General features: G+C 47.2%; 1 protein-coding gene across 1 annotated transcript in view; it reads left to right on the top strand.

Annotated features, from left to right (window-relative positions):
* VAChT (Vesicular acetylcholine transporter) overlaps window positions 1-23,638 on the top strand; it is a 271,655-nt gene that overhangs the window by 184,735 nt on the left and 63,282 nt on the right. Inside the window, exons 4-5 of the mRNA XM_050194793.3 lie at window positions 19,795-19,913; window positions 20,788-20,841. Coding sequence (XP_050050750.1) covers window positions 19,795-19,913; window positions 20,788-20,841 — 173 coding nt within the window. The remainder of the gene's footprint in view (window positions 1-19,794; window positions 19,914-20,787; window positions 20,842-23,638) is intronic.

Raw genomic sequence — 23,638 nt, 5'->3', positions numbered from 1 at the left:
TTTTGTTATGGTTTCACCCTTGTATAAAGTTGTGGGCTACCGAACGCTTGAGCGTGAAATCAGACGCGGTGGAAAGCGGGACAAGAGGTTCCCCTTCAGTTCTTGCACTTCATTGTTTTTGTCCCGCTCGCCTCGCGCACCGTCCATGTCTGCCTTCGTAAACTCTGGATTGTCATTCTTTTACTTATTTTTGAGTCAGCAGTCTAAACGAACGGCGCTCGCGAAAGCACACCCTAAGGACATTCAGGCTCGAAATGAACTGGCAGAAGAGAAAAAAAAAAAAGCTCCAGAAAAACGAACCGAGCGCAAGACGGCGAGGGACAATTTGATTAGCCTCCAGATAAATGAAACACTTTCCACAGCAAGGAGTTCGAGGGGGTGCCCTAGAAGAAGCAAGGCTCTCCCCGCGTGCTCACCGCACCTCCACCACTACCACCAGCAGCAGCAGCACGCCGCTCTGCTGCAGAAGGACGACCGTCATTCACTCCCCTCGCTCCTCTCTCCGTTTGTCTACGTATATATCTAAACGCCGACCCAGCGCGGGCCGGGGGCGAAATGCAAACAAAACGCGCGTAAGAAACGTGACCAAGGGAACAGCTAGTGAAGTAACTACGCACACAATCAAGACGCATGAACCGCACAGAACAAACGAGGCCCCCGGTGAGTAAGGGGCTGCGGGGTTGGGGTTTGGAGGGGAGAGGAGGGGTCAAGCATTGACGAGTGCCGGGCGGCTTGTCGGTGGGGTGACAAAACGTGAACTGGAAAGGCGGGCGGAAGGGCAGAGGGGGTGCTAGACAGCGCCGCCACCGCCTAGCCCTTTTTTGCCCCTGGAGGGCGGAAACGCTCATTTTAGGGTTCGTTAGCTTGATCTTTTTTCAAGCCCTCGCAGGCATTGCGAGCGGCGTGTTTTTGCTCTGCGGATTTCGAGGAGCAGTGCCGCGTTCGGTCTGCGTGCCAGACGTGTTCGAGTGGGCGGCAGTGGGGACCAAGAGGCTCGAGTACCTATGGTGGAAGCAGCCTTGAGGACATGGACACAAAATAGCGATTGCAGGGCAATGTCAACGGGCAATGAACGGCGATGGAAGAACAAACTATATAAAGTAGTGGTTGTCTCCGTTGTCTCCTTCCAAAGTTGTCCTTATACGATGAGGGACGCTGCGGAATAAGGTCGTGTCTACCCGTGCAGAAGCACCCGGCGTCAGCATTATCGAAACAAAGAAAACAAAAACAATAATAAATAAAAAAATATGAAGAAGAGGAGTCATACGGACGCTTTGCGCGCGTGAAGAAGCTCGACAACAATGTGGCACTGCCTTTCAGTGCAGGAATGCTTACTGCTGCGGACATCAGGCTTCCGGCAAACAAATGAGGAACTAAGCATCAGTATTAGATCTTGGGTTTTAACGTGCCGAAATTGCGTATAATGGGTTGGGACGGACGCCGTAATGGAAGGCTACTGATTAATTTTGATCATCTGGGATTCTTTGACGCGCACCAAGAACGCGGTACACGAGCATTCTTGCATTCCGCCTCCATAAAAAATTCCGCCGCCATGGCCTGGAATAGAATGCAAGACTTCATACATTTAACATAGCAGCTCCATAGTCAGTGAGCCACCGCAGCGGGTACTAAACCTTCCGTCAGCAAAAAGAGCTGTATTTGTAGACAAGCGTTTCTTCGCTCTATATGCCATCTACGGGTATTCACCAACTCTACTATGAAGTAGCTGGGTAGCGCAGTTTAAAGAAGAAAAAACTATTTTCCACTACTTGACGGCTAAGACTGCAACGCATTTCTCCATCTCAAGATTCCCCAATTATTTGAGACGAACAACGCATCGTCCTCGGGAAACTAGAGCGCTGAGACGATGAAACACGAGGAAAGAGGACGCATCGTTGGACATACGTCATCGCCGCCCTGTAGTTCCACTAGCCCGCGAAACACAAAAATGAGGCGCGCGACTGCACAGTGCCTCTCCAGGACTTTCGCGGGCTTCCTTCATGCTTGGAAAAAGCTTGCACGTACACAGTGATAGAAAGATGGATCGGGAATTTTTCATGATGGCCTCCAATTTTCTCGTTGACACTTATGCTCTGAATATATTATTTAATGAATCTCATTAACTAGTAATAACTAATTGCGTAATTAGGCTGCAACTGAAGATGTCGGAACGGTACGAAAACGAAAAAAAAATATTTTCGACCGGAACGATAACGTAACCAAAACGTTGTTTATTTTGTTTCGGAATGAAACCGAAATATCTTTTATCGGTTTTCGGTTCAACAGGAAAGTCGACAATCCGAAACAGCCGACATCACGCAACGTCAGCATAGGTGTGCATCTCAGGTAGGGATAATGCGAGCGATAGCCGGTCGAGCGCTCCACTAACCTAAGCCTTCCGCTCGGTGCACTAGGAGATCGGAATCGTAGCAAGACCCAGCGCTTACGCACTGAGTTTCATGCTCAGTACATTGACTCAAGGCACTGAGCATGATCTCAGAATCAGAAGCATATACGAACTCATACATACATACATACATACATACATACATACATACATACATACATACATACATACATACATACATACATACATACATACATACATACATACATACATGCTTGTGTGCGTATGTATATTTACGCTGGACGTATGGGGTATGGAGGCTGGCTAATCGACGTTTCTTTTTCGGAATCGAGCGTGTTTTCCGCGCTCTGTTTCTGGCGCGATCGATAAACTGCAATATTTTAATCGTACACCTCACGGAGGAGTATTTAGCATGCAACCTCCTTCAGAGAGCTCAGTGTACTACCCCTTTTTCTCAAAACAATTTCCTAGTCGTCCTCCTGACTCGGCACATAAGCGCGCCCTAAGGAGTTTCAAACAAAATGCGCTTTCGCCACGCAAAACTGCGACCCATCTCGACAGAAACTCCGGTTGCTCCGTTGAACAAGGGGCGCGCTCCAGCCTAAACGGCCTTAAATATATGCGTCAAACGGGCCTTCCCGCATATACCGGTTCAAACAAGAATAACAACAACGAAAAGGAAGAACATGCCACCGGTGACAACGATTGCCTCCTGTTCTCCATCGCGCCTGACAGGCGCGCGCACGCTGCTGTTCGTCTTCAACGACGGCTCAACAAAGTCTGGCCGCCCATTTTATTTACATATATTGTCTCCCTTCATCCCCACCGGTTCCCTCCGGGAGTCTCCCGGGCTCTGCAAGTGGCTGGCACGATGCGCGCGCACGCGCGTTCCGCTAATTAGCATATTTGATCTTGCATGCCGCCGTCACGTTCGCGCAGAGGGCGAATAAGCGGGCTTGGGAAGGAGGACGGGTCCCGGTGGGAGGATGAGGAACCCGGAGCTAGGCGGGAGGGGAGGGGGGGTTATTTGGGGAGGGAGCATTGGGGATGATACTGAAAAGTAAATAAGGCAGGCAACGGGGCAGAATCATCGACGAGCTCTCATAAGCCGCGCGAGACGTGCCTCTCAGGCGAAACTCGACGCTCACTCTCCTCGCCCCCCTTCCCCCTCCCCCATTTTCTTCCTCGCTATGGGGGCGCTGTCTCGCAGCCCCTAGCGTTCGCAGGCCCCCTGGCAACACCGTCCTTCCGCACCTTCTATTTTTACGTCCTGCCTCACCTCCTCTAGGCTAAAAAAAAATCCCGAGGCAATAATGCGTCTTTGTTCTATACAGCGTTTCTCGGTTGATGGTATCTACTTATATATATATATATATTTTTTTTCGGCTGTTCTCGTTCGTTTAACGTACGTTGGTTGCTATCCTCGATTTCAAACGAGTTTTCACGGGATGATGGGTGCGCTACGAAAACAGAATTCTCTATTTAAATTAAACTTTACATTTCCCGAAGAATAGAAAACACCAAGATTACAAACATAGCTTTCAGCCTGCGTTGACATATCGCTCCGGTAAAACTGACTGCTTTTACAGAAGAAGAATCAGTTCAGCTGCGGCGCACGACGTTGATCGTGAAAGCGCTTTAGTACTTTAGTTCGTGTCAGCATGTCGCTGGGCGTCATAACGAGGTGAGAATGCGTTTCGCGCTGGCCGATCGTCCTTGTACACTCCTCGATCAGCTCGGAAAACTCATCAACAAGCCCGCAATCTTAGAGGCTCGCGAATTCTACTCCCTCAGCAAACAGCACCGCGAGCTGTCCGTGTACACACCCGGCGTGGAAAATTGAGAGAAATCGTTGGATGGATATTTAGAGGCTCCATAGTACTATCTATAAGCACTGGTTTCATCACAGTCGGCGCGCAGAATGCTGCGAAAAGCATTCGCTTCCCCAGAGGAAAGCGCACACAAAATTAATGCATTTCATTTTGGGCTTTCTTACACTGCGACAGGGCACGGCGAAACATCATTCATTCATGTCTTCCCCCACAGAGAGAAGCCCGAAAATTGAGAAAATAGAAGGAAAAAAGCTTATGACAAAAAGCGACGGTGGGTCACGTCTCAGACCTCTCATACCTCTAGAACTCTCCTTTCCTTATTTCTTGTCCGTATTTTGTCTAGTTTATTTTCTCCTTTTTTTGTATTTAGTCGCGTACAGGAGAGGACTTGAAACGCAGTAAAAAACAAAGGCCGTGTCACAAAACCAATCGAACTGGGCGACTTCTTGTCTTAGCTGCCACAGGCTCCTCATGTTTCTTATTTGAAAATACCCGACTGCAGCGACTCCACGGCGTAAAACGTGTTGCACAACCGTAGCTAGGGCCGCTCACCATATTTTTTTTCGCACCATGTGTTCAAAGAGAGGTTAAACAGAATAAGGGAGAGGAAATAGATGCAAAATGAAACGACAATAATGCGCACCTGCTTCGACCTGTCTATGGTTACAAGAGCAAATGGTGCATGATATCTGGGGCGTGCACTACACTTAAAACATTTACACTTTGATCCATGGTTCATATTTTCAAGCATTAGACATGGAAAATGCGCACATAGGAAGAAAGAAAAGGACAACACAAATGCCAGCTGTCACTTGAAAGGTCGCAAAGGGGTCGAAAAGCAGATGAAAAAACAAACATCGGCGCATACTTTGGGGAAGTCAGTGCTTATCCGTTAATCATAGACACACGAGTGCACGCTCGACAGATATCGGTGGAAAGCGTCGTTTTCTTTACGAAGGATAATCGAAGGTTGGCTATCAGAGTTATTGATATGACATGTTTCGCCCTTAAGATGAATTTCGTGAATCGTGTGTCTTTATAGAGCATCAATCTCTTTAAAAATGGCAGTATAATTACATTCGTGAGAGTAGCGTTGTGTAGGGCTGGGTGAGAAACTCCCTTGAGGAAGTCACTCCACAAGGAAACTATTGATAAAGCGTTACCTAGTCGCTTTGTTGTAGATATGAAATCAGTTTCCTTCTTTATCCCCTCTGCTATCTATTTTTCCTGTCTTTTCCCTGTCCTCATTCATTGTACTATCCTATTTCCCTCTATTAGCAGGGAAGGGGGGGGGGGATGGAGGTAATTTCGTACTCCCATTCCCCCTATGTTGACCGCCATTCAGGCATCAGCAGACGGCGCTAGACAGGTACAGTAAAGACACCAGTAATTTCTTGCCCTTCCTTTTCCTTTACTTATTTTATTTATTATTATTATATGGATGGATGGAAACAACTTTATTCTGAATCCGGCAAATTTGACGACCCGGGCTCAGGTCTCCCATGAGGGGACTTCGAGGCCTTGCCTCGTCGCCGCCTCTCGGGCTTGCTGGACAGCCCACTCTTGTGTCTTGAGGTTGGAGCTGCGCAGAGCGGCGGCCCACTTCGACGCAAGAGCCTCCGGAGCTACTGCCATTGTAGCTGATGCAACCCGACACTCCCACAACATGTGTGACAGCGTCGCTCTAGTGTCCTGACATAGTTTGCAAAGAGCAGTCGGGTACTGCGCGGGGAAAATGTGCTGCAATCGCACCGGACTGGGGAATGTTTGTGTTTGCAATTGTCGCCAGATGACTGCCTGGCGACGTTTCAGCATGGGGTGAGGTGGGGGCAGCAACCGCCTGCCTAGCTGGTAGTGCTTGGTGATGTCACTGTACCTGACCAGGCGTTCTCGCGTGTTTTGAGCCAGCAGTTCCGAACTCGAAGAGGCGGTCTCCGATTCTGCGCGGCGGGTCAGTTCTCGCGCAGAGCGGTGTGCTACCTCGTTCAAGTTAATGAGGCCCTCATCGGTGGGGGTGGCGACGTGCGCTGGAAACCATATGATGGCGGTGTTATCGAAGTGCTGTCGACCAGCTTTCCTTAGAATCTGGAGAGCTTCTGAGGAAATGCGCCCCCGCGCGTAGTTGCGAACTGCGGATTGTGAGTCGCTAAAAACTACCTCGCAGAGGGGGTCGGTAAGCGCAAGCGCAATTGCTACCTCTTCTGCTGTTTCGGGGTATTCCGTTGCGAGACTACACGCGTGCGTAAGCCGGGAGCTAACGTCTACGACTACCGCCGTGAATCGGTGTTCTCGTGTGTATTCTGCGGCGTCTACAAAGCGCGTAGTCCTCTTTCCACCCAAGGAGCGCAGCAGTGCCTTGGCACGGGCCTGGCGTCGGCCCCGATTAAATTCGGGGTGCATGTTTCGAGGTATAGGGGCGACAATCAGCGTGTCGCTGAGGTCAGGTGGAATGACCTGTTTCTGACCGTGTTGGACATGGTAGTTGAAGCCGAGTTTCTGCAGGATGTACCGGCCCGTGGCTGTCAGAGACATGCGTTCGAGTTGAGAGGTTCTTTGCGCATCCACGATTTCCTCAAGCGTGTTGTATACCCCCAGCTGTAGCAGACGAGCAGTGCTTGTGGACTCCGGTAGGCCAAGGGCGATCTTGTAAGTCTTGCGTATAAGGGTGTTGATTTTCTCCCTATCAGTGACATTCCAGTTGTGGAAGGCAGCCACATAAGTGATGTGACTGATTGCGAAAGAGTGTATGAGGCGCATGACACTGTCCTCCTTCATGCCCGTGTGCTTGTTTGTAATGCGTTTGATCAGGCGGGTAGCCGCTGTAACCTTGCCTTCGATTTTGCGGATAGCTTCTATGTTTGACCCGTTGGCTGTTATATGCATGCCTAGGATGCGTATCTTCGGGACTCGGGGAATGCAGGAGCCGTCTTGCGTATAGAGGATTATGTCGTCACATTGGCACGATTCGGCTGTAGGCTTGGGCCGGCGGCGCGAGCGGTAGACGAGCAGCTCCGATTTCAGTGGAGATAGTCGGAGACCTGTGTCTTGGAGGTAGGTTTCGACTGCAGATACCGCTGCTTGTAAGGTGCATTCTATCTGACCGTCACTGCCCTTGTTGACCCACAGGGTGATGTCATCTGCGTACAAGGCGTGATGGAGGCCATCGATCTCGTCGAGGTAGGCCGGGAGACCTAGCATCACGAGGTTGAAAAGGAGCGGGGATATGACCGATCCTTGAGGAGTGCCGGTGCTTCCTAGTGTATGTTCGTCGGATGTCATGCTGCCGACCGCGAGGGTGACTGTGCGGCGCGAGAGGAAGTCTCTGACGTAGTTGTAGCTTCGCTCACCCAAGTTGAGCTTGTTTATGCGGCTCAGGATTGCTGCGTGTGCTACATTGTCAAATGCCTTTTCCAAATTACTACTACTACAAGGAAAGAGCAGACTGAATTCTACTGTCAACCGCCGTTTGTGCTCATCTAATCTCTAACTGAGTCAACGACCTGTCAACTACAAATTTTTCAGTATCTCGTACATAGCACCTGTCAGGCGCTCTTCTTCCGTCCAGCCATTATTTCTTTCTTTGCTCAGTGATGCTTATCTTTCCTAACATATTGCTAGTGGTAAACACAAAGTTGACCCTGTAACGACTACCTAATGTTTTAGGTCTGTGTGACAAAGATTGAATGTAATCTATACGCACGACTATTCTTATTACCCTCTTTGTTTTCTACTACTTTGTGCACACTGGAAGTGATGTGCTTTTATGAGGGTTCAGAAACAGTGGCTATGACAACAAGAGGAGAACCTGCTTTTAAGACACGCGTGACCTGCCTACTAAAGCTGACTTTGTCTTTTGCACACTAGACTTGGTGGGAGAGGATTTGAGGGATAACATGAGTTTTACCGTTCTTCTTTTTCAAGTTTTATTTGTAATACTTGGAAGAGAAGTTTACAAAGGGTTTGTACGATATCGGAAAGTATTGCCAAGACACATGATTGTCGAGCAAAATCGGGGTAATATTAGACGTTCAATAATGTCATGATAAGGCGATTCTTGAGTTAATAATGCGATACAGGCATCTACTGTCTGCCTCCGCCCCCCCCCCCCCCCTCTAAAAAAATGTGAAGCAGAAAATTCGAGGATTCAATGAATGAATAAATCCTCGGTTTCCAGCACAACAGTGCGACCCAGCCATAAGGCTACTATCGCAATTTTCTTTATTAAATGAAAATAATTTCAATGACGTAGGGCGAACATTTTTTACATGACGTACATTTACACAAACGTGCGCACAAAGACGCACACTATGCCCAAGAGTCCAGTGAAATTTCGAAATTCGGGCAAGCAGCATGCCTACTGCTGCCGTACAAACGCCAACTAGCTGATTAAGACGACTGGCAAGTGCGTCACGTCGCGTAACATGAGCGAGCGCATGTGCGCGCCGCGTCAGTTTCCATTGAGCCAAATATTCCTCATTGTTCAGCCCTGTCCAGGTTGTTCTACAACAACGGGGATTCTACTGCATTTACAAAGCCATGTTTTTTTTTGTTTACTGCCGCCTCATCAGGGCGTGCCCAGAGCATTTTTGTTCGTCGCGAGGCACTGCAGTGGCTGCCTACGTGCCCCGTCTATCTCCCAAACGAAGACCCCAATCCTGGCGCATAAGCTGCGCCGCATTTCGAGACAGTCTGCCAAACCTGCAGGAGTTGCACACCGCAATCGTGTAACGCAGCGCTCCCTCGAATCACAGGGATCAACGTCGCCAGTGGCGTCGCATCAGGACGTCCCTTTCATCCGACTCTGCATATCCCTAACAACCAACTCCGCGTGCACTCGCGTCCCGGCTTTCATCGTCAACGGGCGGAAAGTTTTGATAACGCGGACCAACACGAACGTTCGCTTCTCGTTCCGACCACTTGGGCACGTTCCGAGCTCTCCCTCAGCTACGCCCTTCTCGTTCCGTGCAACACAGGCGAGGTCGCCGCGGCGGTTCACCATCCACGCAATCGAGAAAAGCGCTACAACACATACACACGCACGGCGCGTCCTTGCGTCAGCTTTGTGCATGGCACGTGCGCCCCCCCCCCCCCCACCCCCCATTTGCAATCTTCGCGTGTAGCAGACTGCCCCCTTTGTCCCGTTGCAACGAGCTTCGCTAACGGATTATTTTCAAGCTCTACGCGCTAATTGGGCGCTTGCTGTATTTAGTCAGCCGCCGCAAAAACGTGGTCTAAAAAACATGCAGCAGTGTGGTCCCACGACTGTGCGTCCGCCTTTGTGGACTGTGTGCGTGACATGGCGCACAAAGGAGGCTGTCGGGGAAACAGATTTGGAGGATACTTCGTTCGCTGGCATGTTTGGAGCCACAAAAGACACTGAGCCGTGTGAACTCAAAGAAAGCAAGAATAGAAAGAAAGACCCAGAATAATAGTGAGCGCTATAGTTAGCGTGTATTCGTTCCCGCAGAAATTTCAAGCGTAGGTATAGCTATACACACCATCCCGCTTACTGCACTGGCACCTCTTGTCTTAGCTCATAGGTTATGCGATGTCCATAGTTTTATCCCGTGAACATTTCTTTACGCATTGGGAGCAGGCGAGTGCAGCTCTTGAGCTGAGAGTCCCAGGAAGTGTGGAGAACAGCCGGCTAGTGCCAACCTCCGACTTGAGATTATCGAAACAAAATTCGGCAGTTACTTTTTTCTCTCTCGCCTTCTTTTTTTTTCTTATTCAGAAAAACTGGCAGGGACAAAAATGGCAATAATGAGTCATCTAGTACGTGCATATTCACTAGATTGAACTCTGGAGACCTTGAAGAACGTGTTGGCGAAGGAGAGAAGTGTTGTTGCATCACATGTACCTTTCGTGTGGATGTGTGCTTTTCATGTCCCCAGCTTGCAGCCTGCGCACTATGCATAGTCTTAGCAGCGAAAGGGTTGACTCCTGGGAACGTATTCTCGGACGATCACTTCCGGCGATTCTATCGCCTTCGCGTGACGCAATGCTCAACCAGCCAACCAGCCCATTCGGTTTTGCTGAAAGAGCCAAGAATAGCGCACTGAAAGTGATATCGCGGAAAGCGATCGTTCGAGAATGCGTCCCCTGGGGTTGCATCGTGGCTGAGAACGAGTGGCACTGCGGCCCATGCTTCGGCTCCCCAGAGCAACGGCGAGCCTATCTCGGTAAAGGCTTTCGCCGGCACCGTATAGGCAGTGGGATATACACGAAGTCGCTTTGCGGAACATTCTCAGTGTTTTAAATAATGTGACGTAGTTCGAGAGCTTGCTCTGTTCCGCTGGGCTGATGCCACGAACGAGGGTCGCTTGAGGACAAAGAATTAAGAAGAGACAGCTTTAGCCCGCGCACAATTGGATTTGTAGAACATAAAACTTAATTAATGTGAAAGAGTTAGTGCTGACGCTCGGACAGTGTGAGTGGCTACGGCGCCGGCGTGCACGCTACCATGGGAAAGCCTCCCACGTAGACGGATTTCTAACGTTTAAGATTTAAGGGCGCCTTTTTACCCAGAATTAACACAGCAAGGTGGGCGAGTTGGTGACTGAAGATATTCCTAGGGGTGCGCTCGTACCGTTTACTTCCTTTCGTCTTTCGTCCGGGTTGCGCTGCCCAGCCCTAGGAATATGTTTTTGCCCAGCTCAGACAAACGGCGGACGACAGATTGCTTGCCTACGCTGCCGAGACACAAGAGTCGTGACCATTACAAAAAATACTACTCTTAAATCCTTATGCTGGCTACACGCAGTCTGGCAAGGAGAACGCGTAGCGCAAGAATATACACAGCGGACATGCCTTAAAGTAGGATTAATTGAAGCAGTTAAGAATGCTCTTAACCAAATGCACCAATAAAAAAAAAGCTAAGCCAGTTTTTACGTAGTCGTGATAAACTATCAGCTGAATCGCGAAGCAGGAGACAACACCGAAGGGCGAGACGAAGCAGCGGACATGTACTTGGGTACCAGGAAATGTGGTGGGGAATGTTAGGAACTTGCGCGGAACTTGCCAATATATATATATATATATATATATATATATATATATATATATATGGCTCCGACGGCCCCCGTGCGCCGCACACTATCCTGCCGCCCAATGCGGGTCTCTCTTCCGAAATAACGTGCAGCCTTTTTCATCTGCACCACTCCTTTTCTAAGTTCAATATGAACAGCCAACAGCATGCGAACGCAAGTACTAGTAGCAAATGGTGGCCTTCCATTTTGTATTTTCTAAGGAGGCCACATTTGGTGCTGCCCGCATTTTTGATATGCCCACATACGGGCCTCGTTCTGAGGAGGAAGCCACAGTTCGGGCCCAAGTCCAATCTCTCTATCTAAATACGTGGCACGCGTAACAGAACAAGATCTCGTTATGCCCACAGCAGTCATTGGAAACCTCCGTGGTGCGCCTCCGCTACCGTACCTTGTCGGAAACTGCGATGACGACCCGGGAACGTAGCCACATGCACGGTGCCGTCTGGTCAGCTGCTCTCTCGGCGTTGCGAGCGGTTATGCACTTTCTGCTCGAGTTTGGTCAGGACTGGCGATTCTAAAAGCCTTTGCACTTCGTATCATCGTCTCGTATCATCGCCATTGCCATCACGGTCCTCTTTCTTCATCTGTATACAGTGAACTAGCATACTATAGTTCACTGCAACCTATTATTTTTTTTGTTTCATTAGGTTCCAGCTCTCGATTAATTCGCTCTCGCCGTGCTAGCGGCTAACATCCTGGTCAGCTAGCCTGGTAGAACGACTTCCTCGGAAAGGCAGTGGCGCTGATTCGATTTCGGTACGAGGTAATTTTTTTTTCTTCAGTTGCGAAGCTTTCCTTCTGAGGAGCCCGCACGGATTTTCCCTTGTTGCCTCGTGTTACTTTCCTGTGAATGACAATTTATTTCCTTCACAAGGATTCAGTCGCGCACGGATTTGTGTGGTATAATGGCTGTAGTGACCATGCACAAAATGTGCATGCATGTCGTCGGTGGCCGGTATATATAGCACTTGCGATGGACATCGATAGCTGCTCCCACGTGAGTGGACGCTAGTCGACTTAAAAACATGCAAGATGTTAGCGTAAGCTGAAGTTGGCTTCTCCACTGCAGGGACTCTCGAGCAGAAAAGCCCGCTTTAGAGGATGCCTTCGTTTTAGACGTTTGCGCATTAATATTTACTCATGCGTATGTACAACAAAGAAAAGCGGGCCAAGGCAACGGTAATTATCCAGCAAATAACGAAGGCGCGTCAATAGACATCGGACCTCGGTCGCATTTGTTCTGAGACCGGCTCTCAAGCTGCTGAGCCATAACGACATCGTGTAAACGCATGCGCTGTGAGGATCGAATGCGCCTCGCATTGCACCGTGCAGTGCACGCGCTGCGTGCTGATTGCTGACGACCATAACCGCGTCTCCTAACTTGGTGGTGGCTCCAGAAATTGGGCGTCGTGGCTGTACAACCAACACGCCCAATTCCATAACGCATTGTGAATAAGTGGGCAAGAGAAAATAGACGTGGTTGCAGCTAAGATGGGGCACCAAGGAATATTTTTTTTTTGCGACGCATTTTCTTTAAAAGCGACGCGCAAACAATTCGGCTGGTGCAAAACCAGCCTGGAAAAGAGCAGTGGCTGGCCGAGACCAGGCAGGGTGGAAGAGACGGAAGAACAATTTATGCGTCCTGCTCTGCTACTAGATGCCAGCACAAGTGAAAGACATCGCAACGTGTGGTGCATGAGGAATGCTGTGTCGAACTAGAGAGGTTTCAACAGAAAAAAAAGTGTACCGAGTCAAACAGTTCGAGGCCGCAACAACGTCGTATTAACGTTTTACTGCGAAACTGTTAGCATCTAGCTCGTCGGAAATTTTCATGGCGTGCTCACCCAAAAAAAACGGCCGCTGGAAAAGGGGTCTGTGTATGAGTTTCCGCGTAACAGATATATGTTTTCTGGTATATTCTAATTACAATCCGATGCTATCATGTCTGTAGGTTGTGTGTAAGTCGTACTTTACGAATTTTCTGACACAGTGTACTTAGAGAAACTAAATTAGTTCAATAACGCACGTGCGTCAGGCGGAGGGCCTACAAGAATAAGGATGAACCTTGAAGGGCAGCTTTCAGTCTTTCAGTTTCCGTATAACATAATTCTGTTTTCTCGTATATTCCTATTACAACCGAAAGCTATCATGTCTGAAGCTTGCGTGACAGTAGCCCATTACAAATTTTCTGACGCAATTTACCTTTAAAGAATAATATAGTTAAATAGGGCACTCGCGCTTGCTGGTCTGCCTAGAAAATATATATATATATATATATATATATATATATATATATATATATATATATATATATATATATATATATATATATATATATATATATATATATATATATGTTTTTTAGACGATACAGATTTTTTTATAAAGCAGCTCACACGAGCTCTACGGTGAGACGGGAATACATTTCTTCGGTGTAAGTTACTCTGAAAAAGTTGATGCACAAACATTTGTTAATTAACTTTTTATTACTAACTTGAGAGAAGTTGTTTATATGGAAAACTTGTAGGGCGTCAAACGTTATGACATACCCATTTATCAGAGATCCCGCCCCCCCCCCCCCCCCCCCAAAAAAAAAAAAAATCACCCGTAAGTTGAGATATTCGAAATCGACGTTGAAGGTCAAATCGAGGCAATATCGAGAATGAGGGCGTCCCGCTGAGCGCCACACGACAACGCCCCGAAAATAAGTGTGGGGTGAAGTTTTGAGCGATAGCTGTGCCGCGGCAAATCCCGACCCGACACACAGCCACGCATGCTCGGCCGGCCAAAGCGCGCGGCATCTGCAGCTGCCGCGACCGGGCGAGACGTTCGACTGCCAACTTCCTTGCGCTGGTCCTCGCGGGGCGTTTCGGTCTGATAGAAAAGCGGGGCTGCCTTTTCTGCGCTCCCTCGGCACCATGTTTTCGATATTGCCTGAATTTACCGTTGAAATTCCATGACGAATATCTCGAATTAGGTGCGATCTTACCGTGTTTTTTTTTTTAATTAGGGTGCATTAAAATGTGACTGCCTTCAATATCGCCATGTAAACCACTGCCTCTAAGGCACTAATAAAAAAGTTAGTTATTAACTTTTTTGAATTATTCTCCGGGACCTCACGTTATATGCCGCGCAATATGTAGGCCTCGCCTAGGAACTCGTCCGCAAAAAACGCTACGTTCGTTGCGACTATAGCCTTTGTTATTAAAAAATCTGCAATATATATATATATATATATATATATATATATATATATATATATATATATATATATATATATATATATATATATATATATATATAGTATTTATTTGTTTGTATACTCTAAGAGCCCTTGCGGGCATTACATAGGTGGGAACCACTATAGAAAGGGTTTACGCTCACAACGTAATGATGAGTAATAAGAGGCACAAACAAGTTCGAACACCATGACATACAATGAAATTCAACGTATATGTAATAGAATAACGTAATGCAACGTAATGCAATAGCATAATCAGCACAAGTGGGACAAATGTAAAAAAAGAAATTTATACTCCACGTTGAACAGGAGCTTCAACTTGTTAACAATGGAATCATGCCCGTGCATGGTTACAACGTATTTCGGCAATTTCTTCTAGTATTAAGTTCTAAGAAACAGTGATGAATTACGAAGTAAGTTAGTGCGGTCGAACATGGAGTGTACTTTAATTGCGTGATCTAAGAGTGGAAAAAAGAGATGGAGCAGTATGATATGGGATACTGAGCACGACGAATTGTTGTTGTAAAGCCTGTGGAAGTGGCAGAGTAGCGCGACGGGCCTTTAAGTTATGTGATATGAAATATATGACATATGAAATGAAACCATTTTATTCGTATTTCATTTCATGCACAGGGTCCTGAACGTTTGATTACGCGGGTTCAAAAAAAGATTTTGTACTCACCGCTGCACTGTTCTTGCTCAAATTTTGCAGAACAATCACATTTTGTTGTCGACTTCGTTTAGTATAACTTTTGGCACGATTAGTCACCTGTTTTTTAAGACGAAAACGAGAAACTGTTTTTATCTATAGGTAAAATGGCGTCTGAAAAGCCGGCCCTGGCACAGACTTGTGTCACCGCCTGCCAGCAGCAGCAGGAAGGAGCTGCTTCGCAGACGAAACGGCATCTTGAAATCGGCCACTTACGATGCAGCTATATATATGTATGTATGTATGTATGTATGTATGTATGTATATATATATATATATATATATATATATTGTTCCTGGGATGTTGGAAGTAGATAAAGAGTGTGTTTACAATATATATACAAAATTAGTCAGAGTAGTTAAGATGGCTGACCACCAACAACAGTCAGCAGCCAGCGTCGCGCGATTTTCTTCTTCCTCTCTCTTCTTTCATCGTTCCGTAACAATATATTGCGTAATGAAAGAAAGATGGGGCCCTATAACGTAAAACTATTCCAATATGTTTTTATTCTAATCTCCTGACGTGAAACTTGCGAAACCACCGATGCAAGCATCGGGCGGTCACCCTCAGAGTTGTCTGAACTGACCAATCAAACGCTCTCCTCGTTCATAGGAGGTCTTTTGTTTGCTTCAAAAACGAATAACATTGCCTACGCTTAACAGCTTGTCTTATCTAATTGGCTGACGAGAGGCGAAGAGCACGCTCAAGTGGAGAGGGATTCGACGGGGCAGAAAATTGCACTGCACTGAAACTTAAAATTGATAACCGGAGGAAGAGGGTGGTGCCGGCGTCGGCGATTGGTCCACTTTCCCTTACTTAGCTTGCAGTGGCTGGTCGAAAATCGCGGCGGCATGCAACGGAAGCTTAAGGACGACGCTAAAACGGATCCTCAGCAAAGAAAAGTTGGCAGAACGTGGTCGTAAACATGCGGAAAGTGCTCAATAACGTCACACGGCCACGCAAGAAGCTTTATTATACGCAAATAAACCCATGCTTTCCGGCAGGTGCGAGAAGCCAGTGCCATAGCGATCGGCGGCAGCCATGTTTTATTCCTTTCGGAACGGGGCTGCCTGCGGCTATTCAGACAAAAACTCAGTTTTGTTCGGCATATTAATGCGTCTTTAACGCGTACACGTCACTTTGACGCGGCGAGTTTTTGCGGTTTTGTGACGCCGCGCGACAGGCAGGTGAAGTGGCAGCAGCCTGAAAGCTTTTGACCAATAGCCGAGGGCTAATGGCTGAAAGGTGTCGAATCAAAAATAACTATTCTTGTTTTGTTCGGTCAAATCGTGCATAATCAGTTTGTACACATCATATCAGATGGGGAGCTATCGCGGTTTTCGTGACGTCGCGTCACAGAGAGGTGAAGTGGGGGTGGTCCAAAAAAGTTTTTGACCAATTGCGTAGGGCTGATTGTAGAATTGGAATAGAAAAGTTTGGAATAGTTTTACGTTATAGCACCGATGCTCTCTACTACACTTTTATTTGGTGGAAATAATTGCGCTTTAAGTTCTTCTTTAGTTGAACACTGGGGAAGTTGATTTTCGGTTTACCACATGCACGAGGTACGTTGCAATGACTGGGTTTCATCAACGCACGTCAAAATCCCAGTTTGTGGGAAGTTGCCGCATACCGCCCACGCTAGACTATCACAGCTGCAGCACTGCAGCCGCATTCGAACACTTGTGGCATTGCTGTCAGCAGCAGAAAATTACAGCCATCGAGCCAGCACGTTGATTACCGGCTCATTTTCACTAGCACAAACGAACATGCAAAGAAACTGATTACAGCGTTATTTTTACTTGCGCTAAAGAGCATTGGCCTTCCCTTTTCCTGGGCAATATTGCCGTCATATAGCAGAGTTCTAATTTTGTAGATGCTGTCGAGAGAGATATATAATGGATCCTTTTTCAGAAGGCGCTCACATTGACCGAGTGTAATGAGTATACTGCGTGCAGCCAGTGTATACGTAGTATACTCACGTAAAAGTAAATTGGTGCCGTCTCTATTCTTTTTCTGTTCTTTTTTTGTGTGTGTGTCTCAATTCGTCCCATTAGAGCTCTGGCAAATAGCACGTACGAGGTTCGTGTTTAGCTTGAAAATCAACACCGCCACCTCGGATATGTAACGTCGAGTCGCAGCGATGGATTTGAACTCGCAAGGATCGATGAAACGTGCGTGGCAGCAGGAAGAAGAGTGTTTTCATTTGACCAAGTTGATGCCACTGCTGTCGCTCTGTCGGGAACGCATTAGGCTCATATCATGCGGAAAGCTAGAAATATATCTGTTCCAGCGGCACAGAATGTTTGCTCGTGCTTTAGTTTGCCATTCTGCCACCAGAAGGTGGAGCTAGAAAATGCTGTTTGGGGAGCTGTAACGTAAAGTTAGCACATTGTAACTTTATTCTTACATCCTGACGTCAAAATTACTTAGCCGCCAACGCGAGCACTGGCGGTGATCCGCACGGTTGTTACCACAGCCCAATCAAACGCTCTCCTCGTTTATGTGAGGTGACTATTTTTGGTTCCCAAGCCAATAGCATTACCTACCACGACAGGTTTTTCGTGTGTACTTGGCTGGCGACAGGCGAGGAGCACGCAGAAGAGGCGAGGGCTTCGGTGGGACCGAGCTAGCGCAGGGACAGTATAGATTTACCGGCTTAGGAGAGTAATGCTGGCGTCTCCGATTGGTCCGCTTCCCCTTACTTTGCTTGAGGCAAAATGGATGCTTACTGAATAAGATTTGGCAAAGTGATGTCGCATACATTTCGAAAGGGCTCGTAAACATTATACTGCCACGCGATTTCTTTTTTTTTTTTTGCGTTAGCATGCTTAGGGTACTCAACGCACTTTCCGGCGGCCAAATATCACACTATTAAGTTTGTGTGTAACCGTTTTCCCGCCTGCCTGTGTCACTGGGTAGTCGGCGCTCGAATGGGTAGCTGATGGGGTTGCTGTGCTGAGGGTACAGGGTTCCAAACCAACAAATGGGCCAACTTGAATCACTGAGTATCTGGCAGTGTGTACATATGTGCCGCTCTTCAACGAACCTCTTTCACGCCGACATGTGTCCGTATTAATGCGGGATTGGGTAGGTACTGCTGTTCGGAACTTCGAAGGAACTGTTTGACGCTGACTTGGAGCACTGGGTATGTTCCATTCGATCTGTCCTGGAATTCAATGAACCTCTTTGATGTCAATTTGGATCACTGTGTGTGTGCCAGTAAGCGTATGCCACTTTTCAATGAACGTCTTTGACGCCAACTTGGGTAACTAGGTATGTGGCAATGGGAATGTGCGGCTCAACAACGACGAAAAAGATCCTTTAAATTCATCCGATGCTGGGCGAAATTAACCTACGTCAAAAGGGTTCCTCAAGGACAACAACCCGACAATTTATCAGGCTTTGCTACAAATTCACTGAGTATGTGCCCATTTTCAATGAACGTCTTTCATGCTAATGCTTTAGCGAGCTGAGCCATGAATTTCTTGGGTATGTGCTGCTGTTCACTCAAACTCTCGCCAACTTCGGCCACTGAGTACATGCCACTTTGGGTGTGCGGCAAGCGAGGAAACAGTTCTCAGCGTTCGCAGGCACCGGCGCCCCACGCTTCTCGTCTCTGAGGACACGCGCGGACTTCTCGGCAGTGCCACTAGGTAGCGCAGCGTGTTTAGAAAGAAGCACGAGAGGAGCCGGGAGATGGCGCTAAGTGTTCTTATAGGAACGCAAAAGAGGAATTGCACTGCAGTACACGCCTCATACATAACTAGTTGTGCGTAGTGCGTTGGAGGACACGTCCAATGTCCGATTCCAGCAGTTACTGCGCATGGCTGTTCGCGCAGCTGAGGACACACAGGCGGCGCATGCGCCGTACCTTGGAGGTAATGTTTGGTGTGTGCAAATATGAGGGCGAGCCGAGATGGCTGGTGGTTCTATGCGCGCTGCTTTCCTGCGCACCTGATGTTGGAAGTCGCGTAATCTCAAGTTTCCGATACGCGTTGAAGCGTGAGGCAGGCAGCAAGAAGTCTTCGCACCCCGCTTCCGGCCCTCTTCATCACGACAACGTTGTGATGAACAGCAAGTGTTCGTGGTCGTCGAGTGAGTGTACACGTTTGCCAGTGCAGCGCGTGACACCATGCTTATTAATTTAATCAGTAAGCGAGTGTTCACTGCAATTTATACGGCCAATAAAACTACGAACGTTACTTCGTGTATCTGTGTGATACTTTGCTATCGCTATCAATGCTTCAGCTTTTGAGCGAAAGTTCGACTTTTTTTTTCTCCCGTGCAGGCCATTCTACTTTTGATCCATGGGCGCTAATGCGACGCTTTCATTGCAGTTGCACGCTATGACCCGCCACCAAGCTTTTGCGCTCATCGAATGCTCAACATGCCTACATGATTGCTTACTTTCTGCGTATCAGTTATTTTACTACTCACCGGCAGTAATATTATGCTTTGGGCAGAGGGTAGCCGCTAGAATGCTTTCGATTCAGCCAGACCTAAGTGCACAGCGTCCTGTGTACGATGAGAATGTCTCGTGCATCCCCGTCCAACGTCAAGCCTAATCCCCTGTGCCACCTTTCTGATGCAGGTGACCGAGCTGTGGCTAGACGACATGTACCTGAACAACAGTCAGCCGCTTCCTGTAAACTCGTCGCCTTTCTACCTCCTCCCAAAGCAGTGTTTCGCCACTTCCGCGGACCAGGCCAGGTAATAGGTTGTGTTGATTTATTGATTGATTGATTGATTGATTGATTGATTGATTGATTGATTGATTGATTGATTGATTGATTGACATGGGTGACATGTCATTGCAATCACGTGTTACGTTAAATCAACCAATTCCAGAGTTCTACGTGCAAAAAACTACCATCTGATTATGAAGCACGCTGTAGCGGGGGTGCTCCCAATGAAATTTAACCATCTGGGGATCTTTATCGTCCACCCGATGCATGATACACGAGCATTCTTGCATTACGCCTCCACCGGAATGCGGCCTCCACGGCCGGGATCGAACCTACGACCTCGAGTTCAGCTGCGCAGCAACTACCGTGGAGGATACGTGTTACATGATGTACAAAATGAAGTAGCACGAAATTATGAGCAAGCACGAGCTACACCAATGAAAGTTTCGTGTAGTACAAATAATGATGCTGTGAGTAAAGCTGGAGCCCTGTTAGCAAACCATATTAAGCACAGCAAGCGAACAAAAGAATTACCCTACGGATAGTTTACCACTCACACAGTTGACAGTTACATTCAAATATACAAAAGGTGAAGATACGGACAAAAAGGCAGCATGACTATCACAAAATGACTGAAAATGCTGAAATATATTTCGTAGCCTCGTTTTATTGATACGGAAGTGATGCTGACGTCTGTATGCGGCGTTGCCTTCTCTCTGCCCATAAAAAAAGAAAAAAAAAAAGCAGAAATGCGAATACGGCAGCAGTAACGCGGGCCAAAAACCAATATAGCAGCATGAGCAATTCACGTAAAGCGGACAGCCGCATTTTCTCTGACAAGAGTTTTGTTTTGACTTTCTTTTCAGATGTCTCTAATGTCTGCACATTGTTTTTCGCAGGTTCGCTGCCCGATTCATCGAATTCGCGGTGCTGTTTAAGAAAAAAATTGACAGGTAGGTCACATATCTTGATAACAAACGTGGCATGTTTCGAAACTTTAGATGTAGTATTTTTCTTGAAGTTAGCCAAAACGTTTTAGAAGTTATAGTGGCATCTGCTCGTGCAAAGCGGTTATAATGTAGTGTGGTGTCGTAATAAATATGCATCATTGCAATAGCTCCTTTGCTGAAAGCCTTAATATACATATTGATGGCGTAAATAACGCTTCGTTATACGTTCACAAAATCGCTTTTCACAGGAATTAAAAGTGCATGCCAGTGTTCCCCACAAAATATTTTCAAATACATACGGTGGACATCCGAGATGACTGCTGAAAAAGTGACGTTGGCAGCACTTTTGCAATGTGTCTTCGCAAATTTTGAACAAAACATTTCATCCGACGTCAATTGTAATGGCCCTTTCCGCGAACTGGGTTGTTCACACATCGTCGTCGATCACTGTTTTACGCATACTTGCTCAAGTGTCCCTTATGCAAGGACATAGTCCTCGTAAACAGGTCATCGACTCATTTTGCGCGTGGCGTTTAGCCCAAAAACTATCGTAAGTCTCGAAGCTCGCGCGTTCACCCCAGCCAACGAGAAAGCCCCATTTATTATCCGTGTCGTCAACGATACAGATACGGGTGCAGCCGCATATGCGCAGGTCGATATCGCACCTTAGCACACGTGGCATTGAAAGAGCAAACGCCTCTTAAGCCTGCAATACATAGAGCAACCTTGCGCGATTAACTTCGCGCGCGAAATCAAGAATTTGCGATTGCCTGTTGGCCGAGTAGTGTTGTAACTGAACATATATATATATATATATATATATATATATATATGCGTGTACGTGTGTGTGTACGTTCAAGTATGCAGAATTCCTGGTCCCACTTGGCTGAACTTCTAGCTGCTGCAGCTTACCACTCATCGTCACGTTTGTTCTCGATTACGGACACTACATTCAAATATTGTTGCACTAATGTAATATCAGGCCACACTGACTAAAAAAGCTTGATAGTAGGCGTCATGAGATGCGCGTATTTAGGCGGTATAAAAACGAATTTATGTTCATCTGTTCGCGTCGCCTTGCAAGTTGTCCGCGATAACAAGCACATGAGCAGGATATCAAGGCATGACGACAGGAGGCAATCTGCAGGGGGAATAGGCTCGAGTTGCTCGCCGCGAGTTGGAGGCTTCCCGCAGCAGCGTTCACTCTGTGTACTCCAGGCTTATCCGGGAGCAACGAAAACACCACGATGCGTTGCCTGAAATGGGATGTCTTAAACCAAGTCAAGTATCAACCGTGCATTAGACGAAGATACGAAGTCCTGACACACGCTACTGGGGCTTCTGTACTTCCGCGACACCGACAGATGGCAGAAGAGAGCATCACGCATATTCATGTGAGAAATGTCTTTACAAAGGTACCTCGGTATTCTTTAGGTACAGCGTTAAAGGGGCTCACACGCTCTTTCTTGAGCTGCCATTTTTTTAGGCTTGCACATCGATCCTGGGCCCTTGAGCGCAGACTCCGTAGCCCTTCATCGTAGCCCTGTGTAAAGCTCCCACTCATTACCATCTGTCACTGCTAGCATAATTGGAGCTTGCTGAAAGAATTCATTAAGGGTTTATTGTTTGACTTCGCAAAGTGGTTCCCATATCATAGCACTTTATTTGTCTCACTGAACCAGAGGTGAAGGTCCCACTAGTACTGCGTGAGCTATGTGCAGTAGGACGCAACAATTTACGAGGCAGATGATTTGGGAAAAAAGAAAGGAAAAGACAGCATTTCCATGAAACCTGGGTACATAACCTCGAATGCAAAGTTTCAGCTTGTAGTAGTCTGCGGCATACATATTGATTTAATAAATTAGAAGCGTTATGCTTTAACAGGGCAGAAATTCGCATTTGTCGTCGAGCTCGTGGACTGTAAACCTTTTGGCCGTCTGTACGTGTCGCCGACGCAATACTCACTCACAAATGCCTCCTGCATATATTCTACGCTATGTTCGCTAGGATTCTACTGGTTCTAGTTTTACGTAAAGCCCTACCAAAACAACGCAGCCGCATCGACTTCACTGGACAAACATAGTTGACAGAAAGCGGCGGAAATTTGCATTTTTATTGTTTCATAAGTTTACCCATCTCTAGCCACTAAGTGGACAAAAGTCTACAAAAGAAATTGCTAAGCTCCTCTATCCAGTAAAAAAAAAAATACTAGTTATGGCCTACGTTAGCTCCAACATATCTCTTCTCTGTTTTGTCTGTCGCGTGGTCATACACCAATGGATCCATACTAACTAGTCCAGCTTTCCGCTATGTTGAACATACCTTAGATTGCAATACCAAAACACCTGGTAAGCACCCAAAGGCCCGCTTGATTTCAGCCAGATTATCACCTTATTCTGGGCTTCCTTCCTCCCGCTAGCTACTCTGCCCGGTGCACGTGAAGTCACGAGCAGTAAATTTACACCGAGAACATCCACGAACTGAAATGGGGAGCCCTCGAGGTTGCTGGACTCGTAGAGAGCTGCAAAGGAGGATAGTGAAACAAGTACCGTGATGCGTGTGCTAAAAAATAAGACCAGTCGTTTACTCGACTAACGCGGGCTACACTCACTTAGAGTCGAATGGACTTCTTTGTAATAAATATAGCACTAATGATACTTAGATGAGTATTAACATAAAACACAGCTTAGCATCACGCACAACCGTAAGGTCACGAAAGAGACGTAACAAGGTTCCGTGTTGTGCCACCGTTTTCGTGCTCGCGTCCTTGTCTGCACTGTGACTGTTATCAGTAACAGCC

This window comes from Dermacentor andersoni, chromosome 1 (assembly GCF_023375885.2).
Source record: "Dermacentor andersoni chromosome 1, qqDerAnde1_hic_scaffold, whole genome shotgun sequence".
NCBI lineage: Eukaryota > Metazoa > Arthropoda > Arachnida > Ixodida > Ixodidae > Dermacentor > Dermacentor andersoni.
Note: the sequence above shows the minus strand (reverse complement) of the source record. Positions and strands in the feature narration are given on the sequence as shown.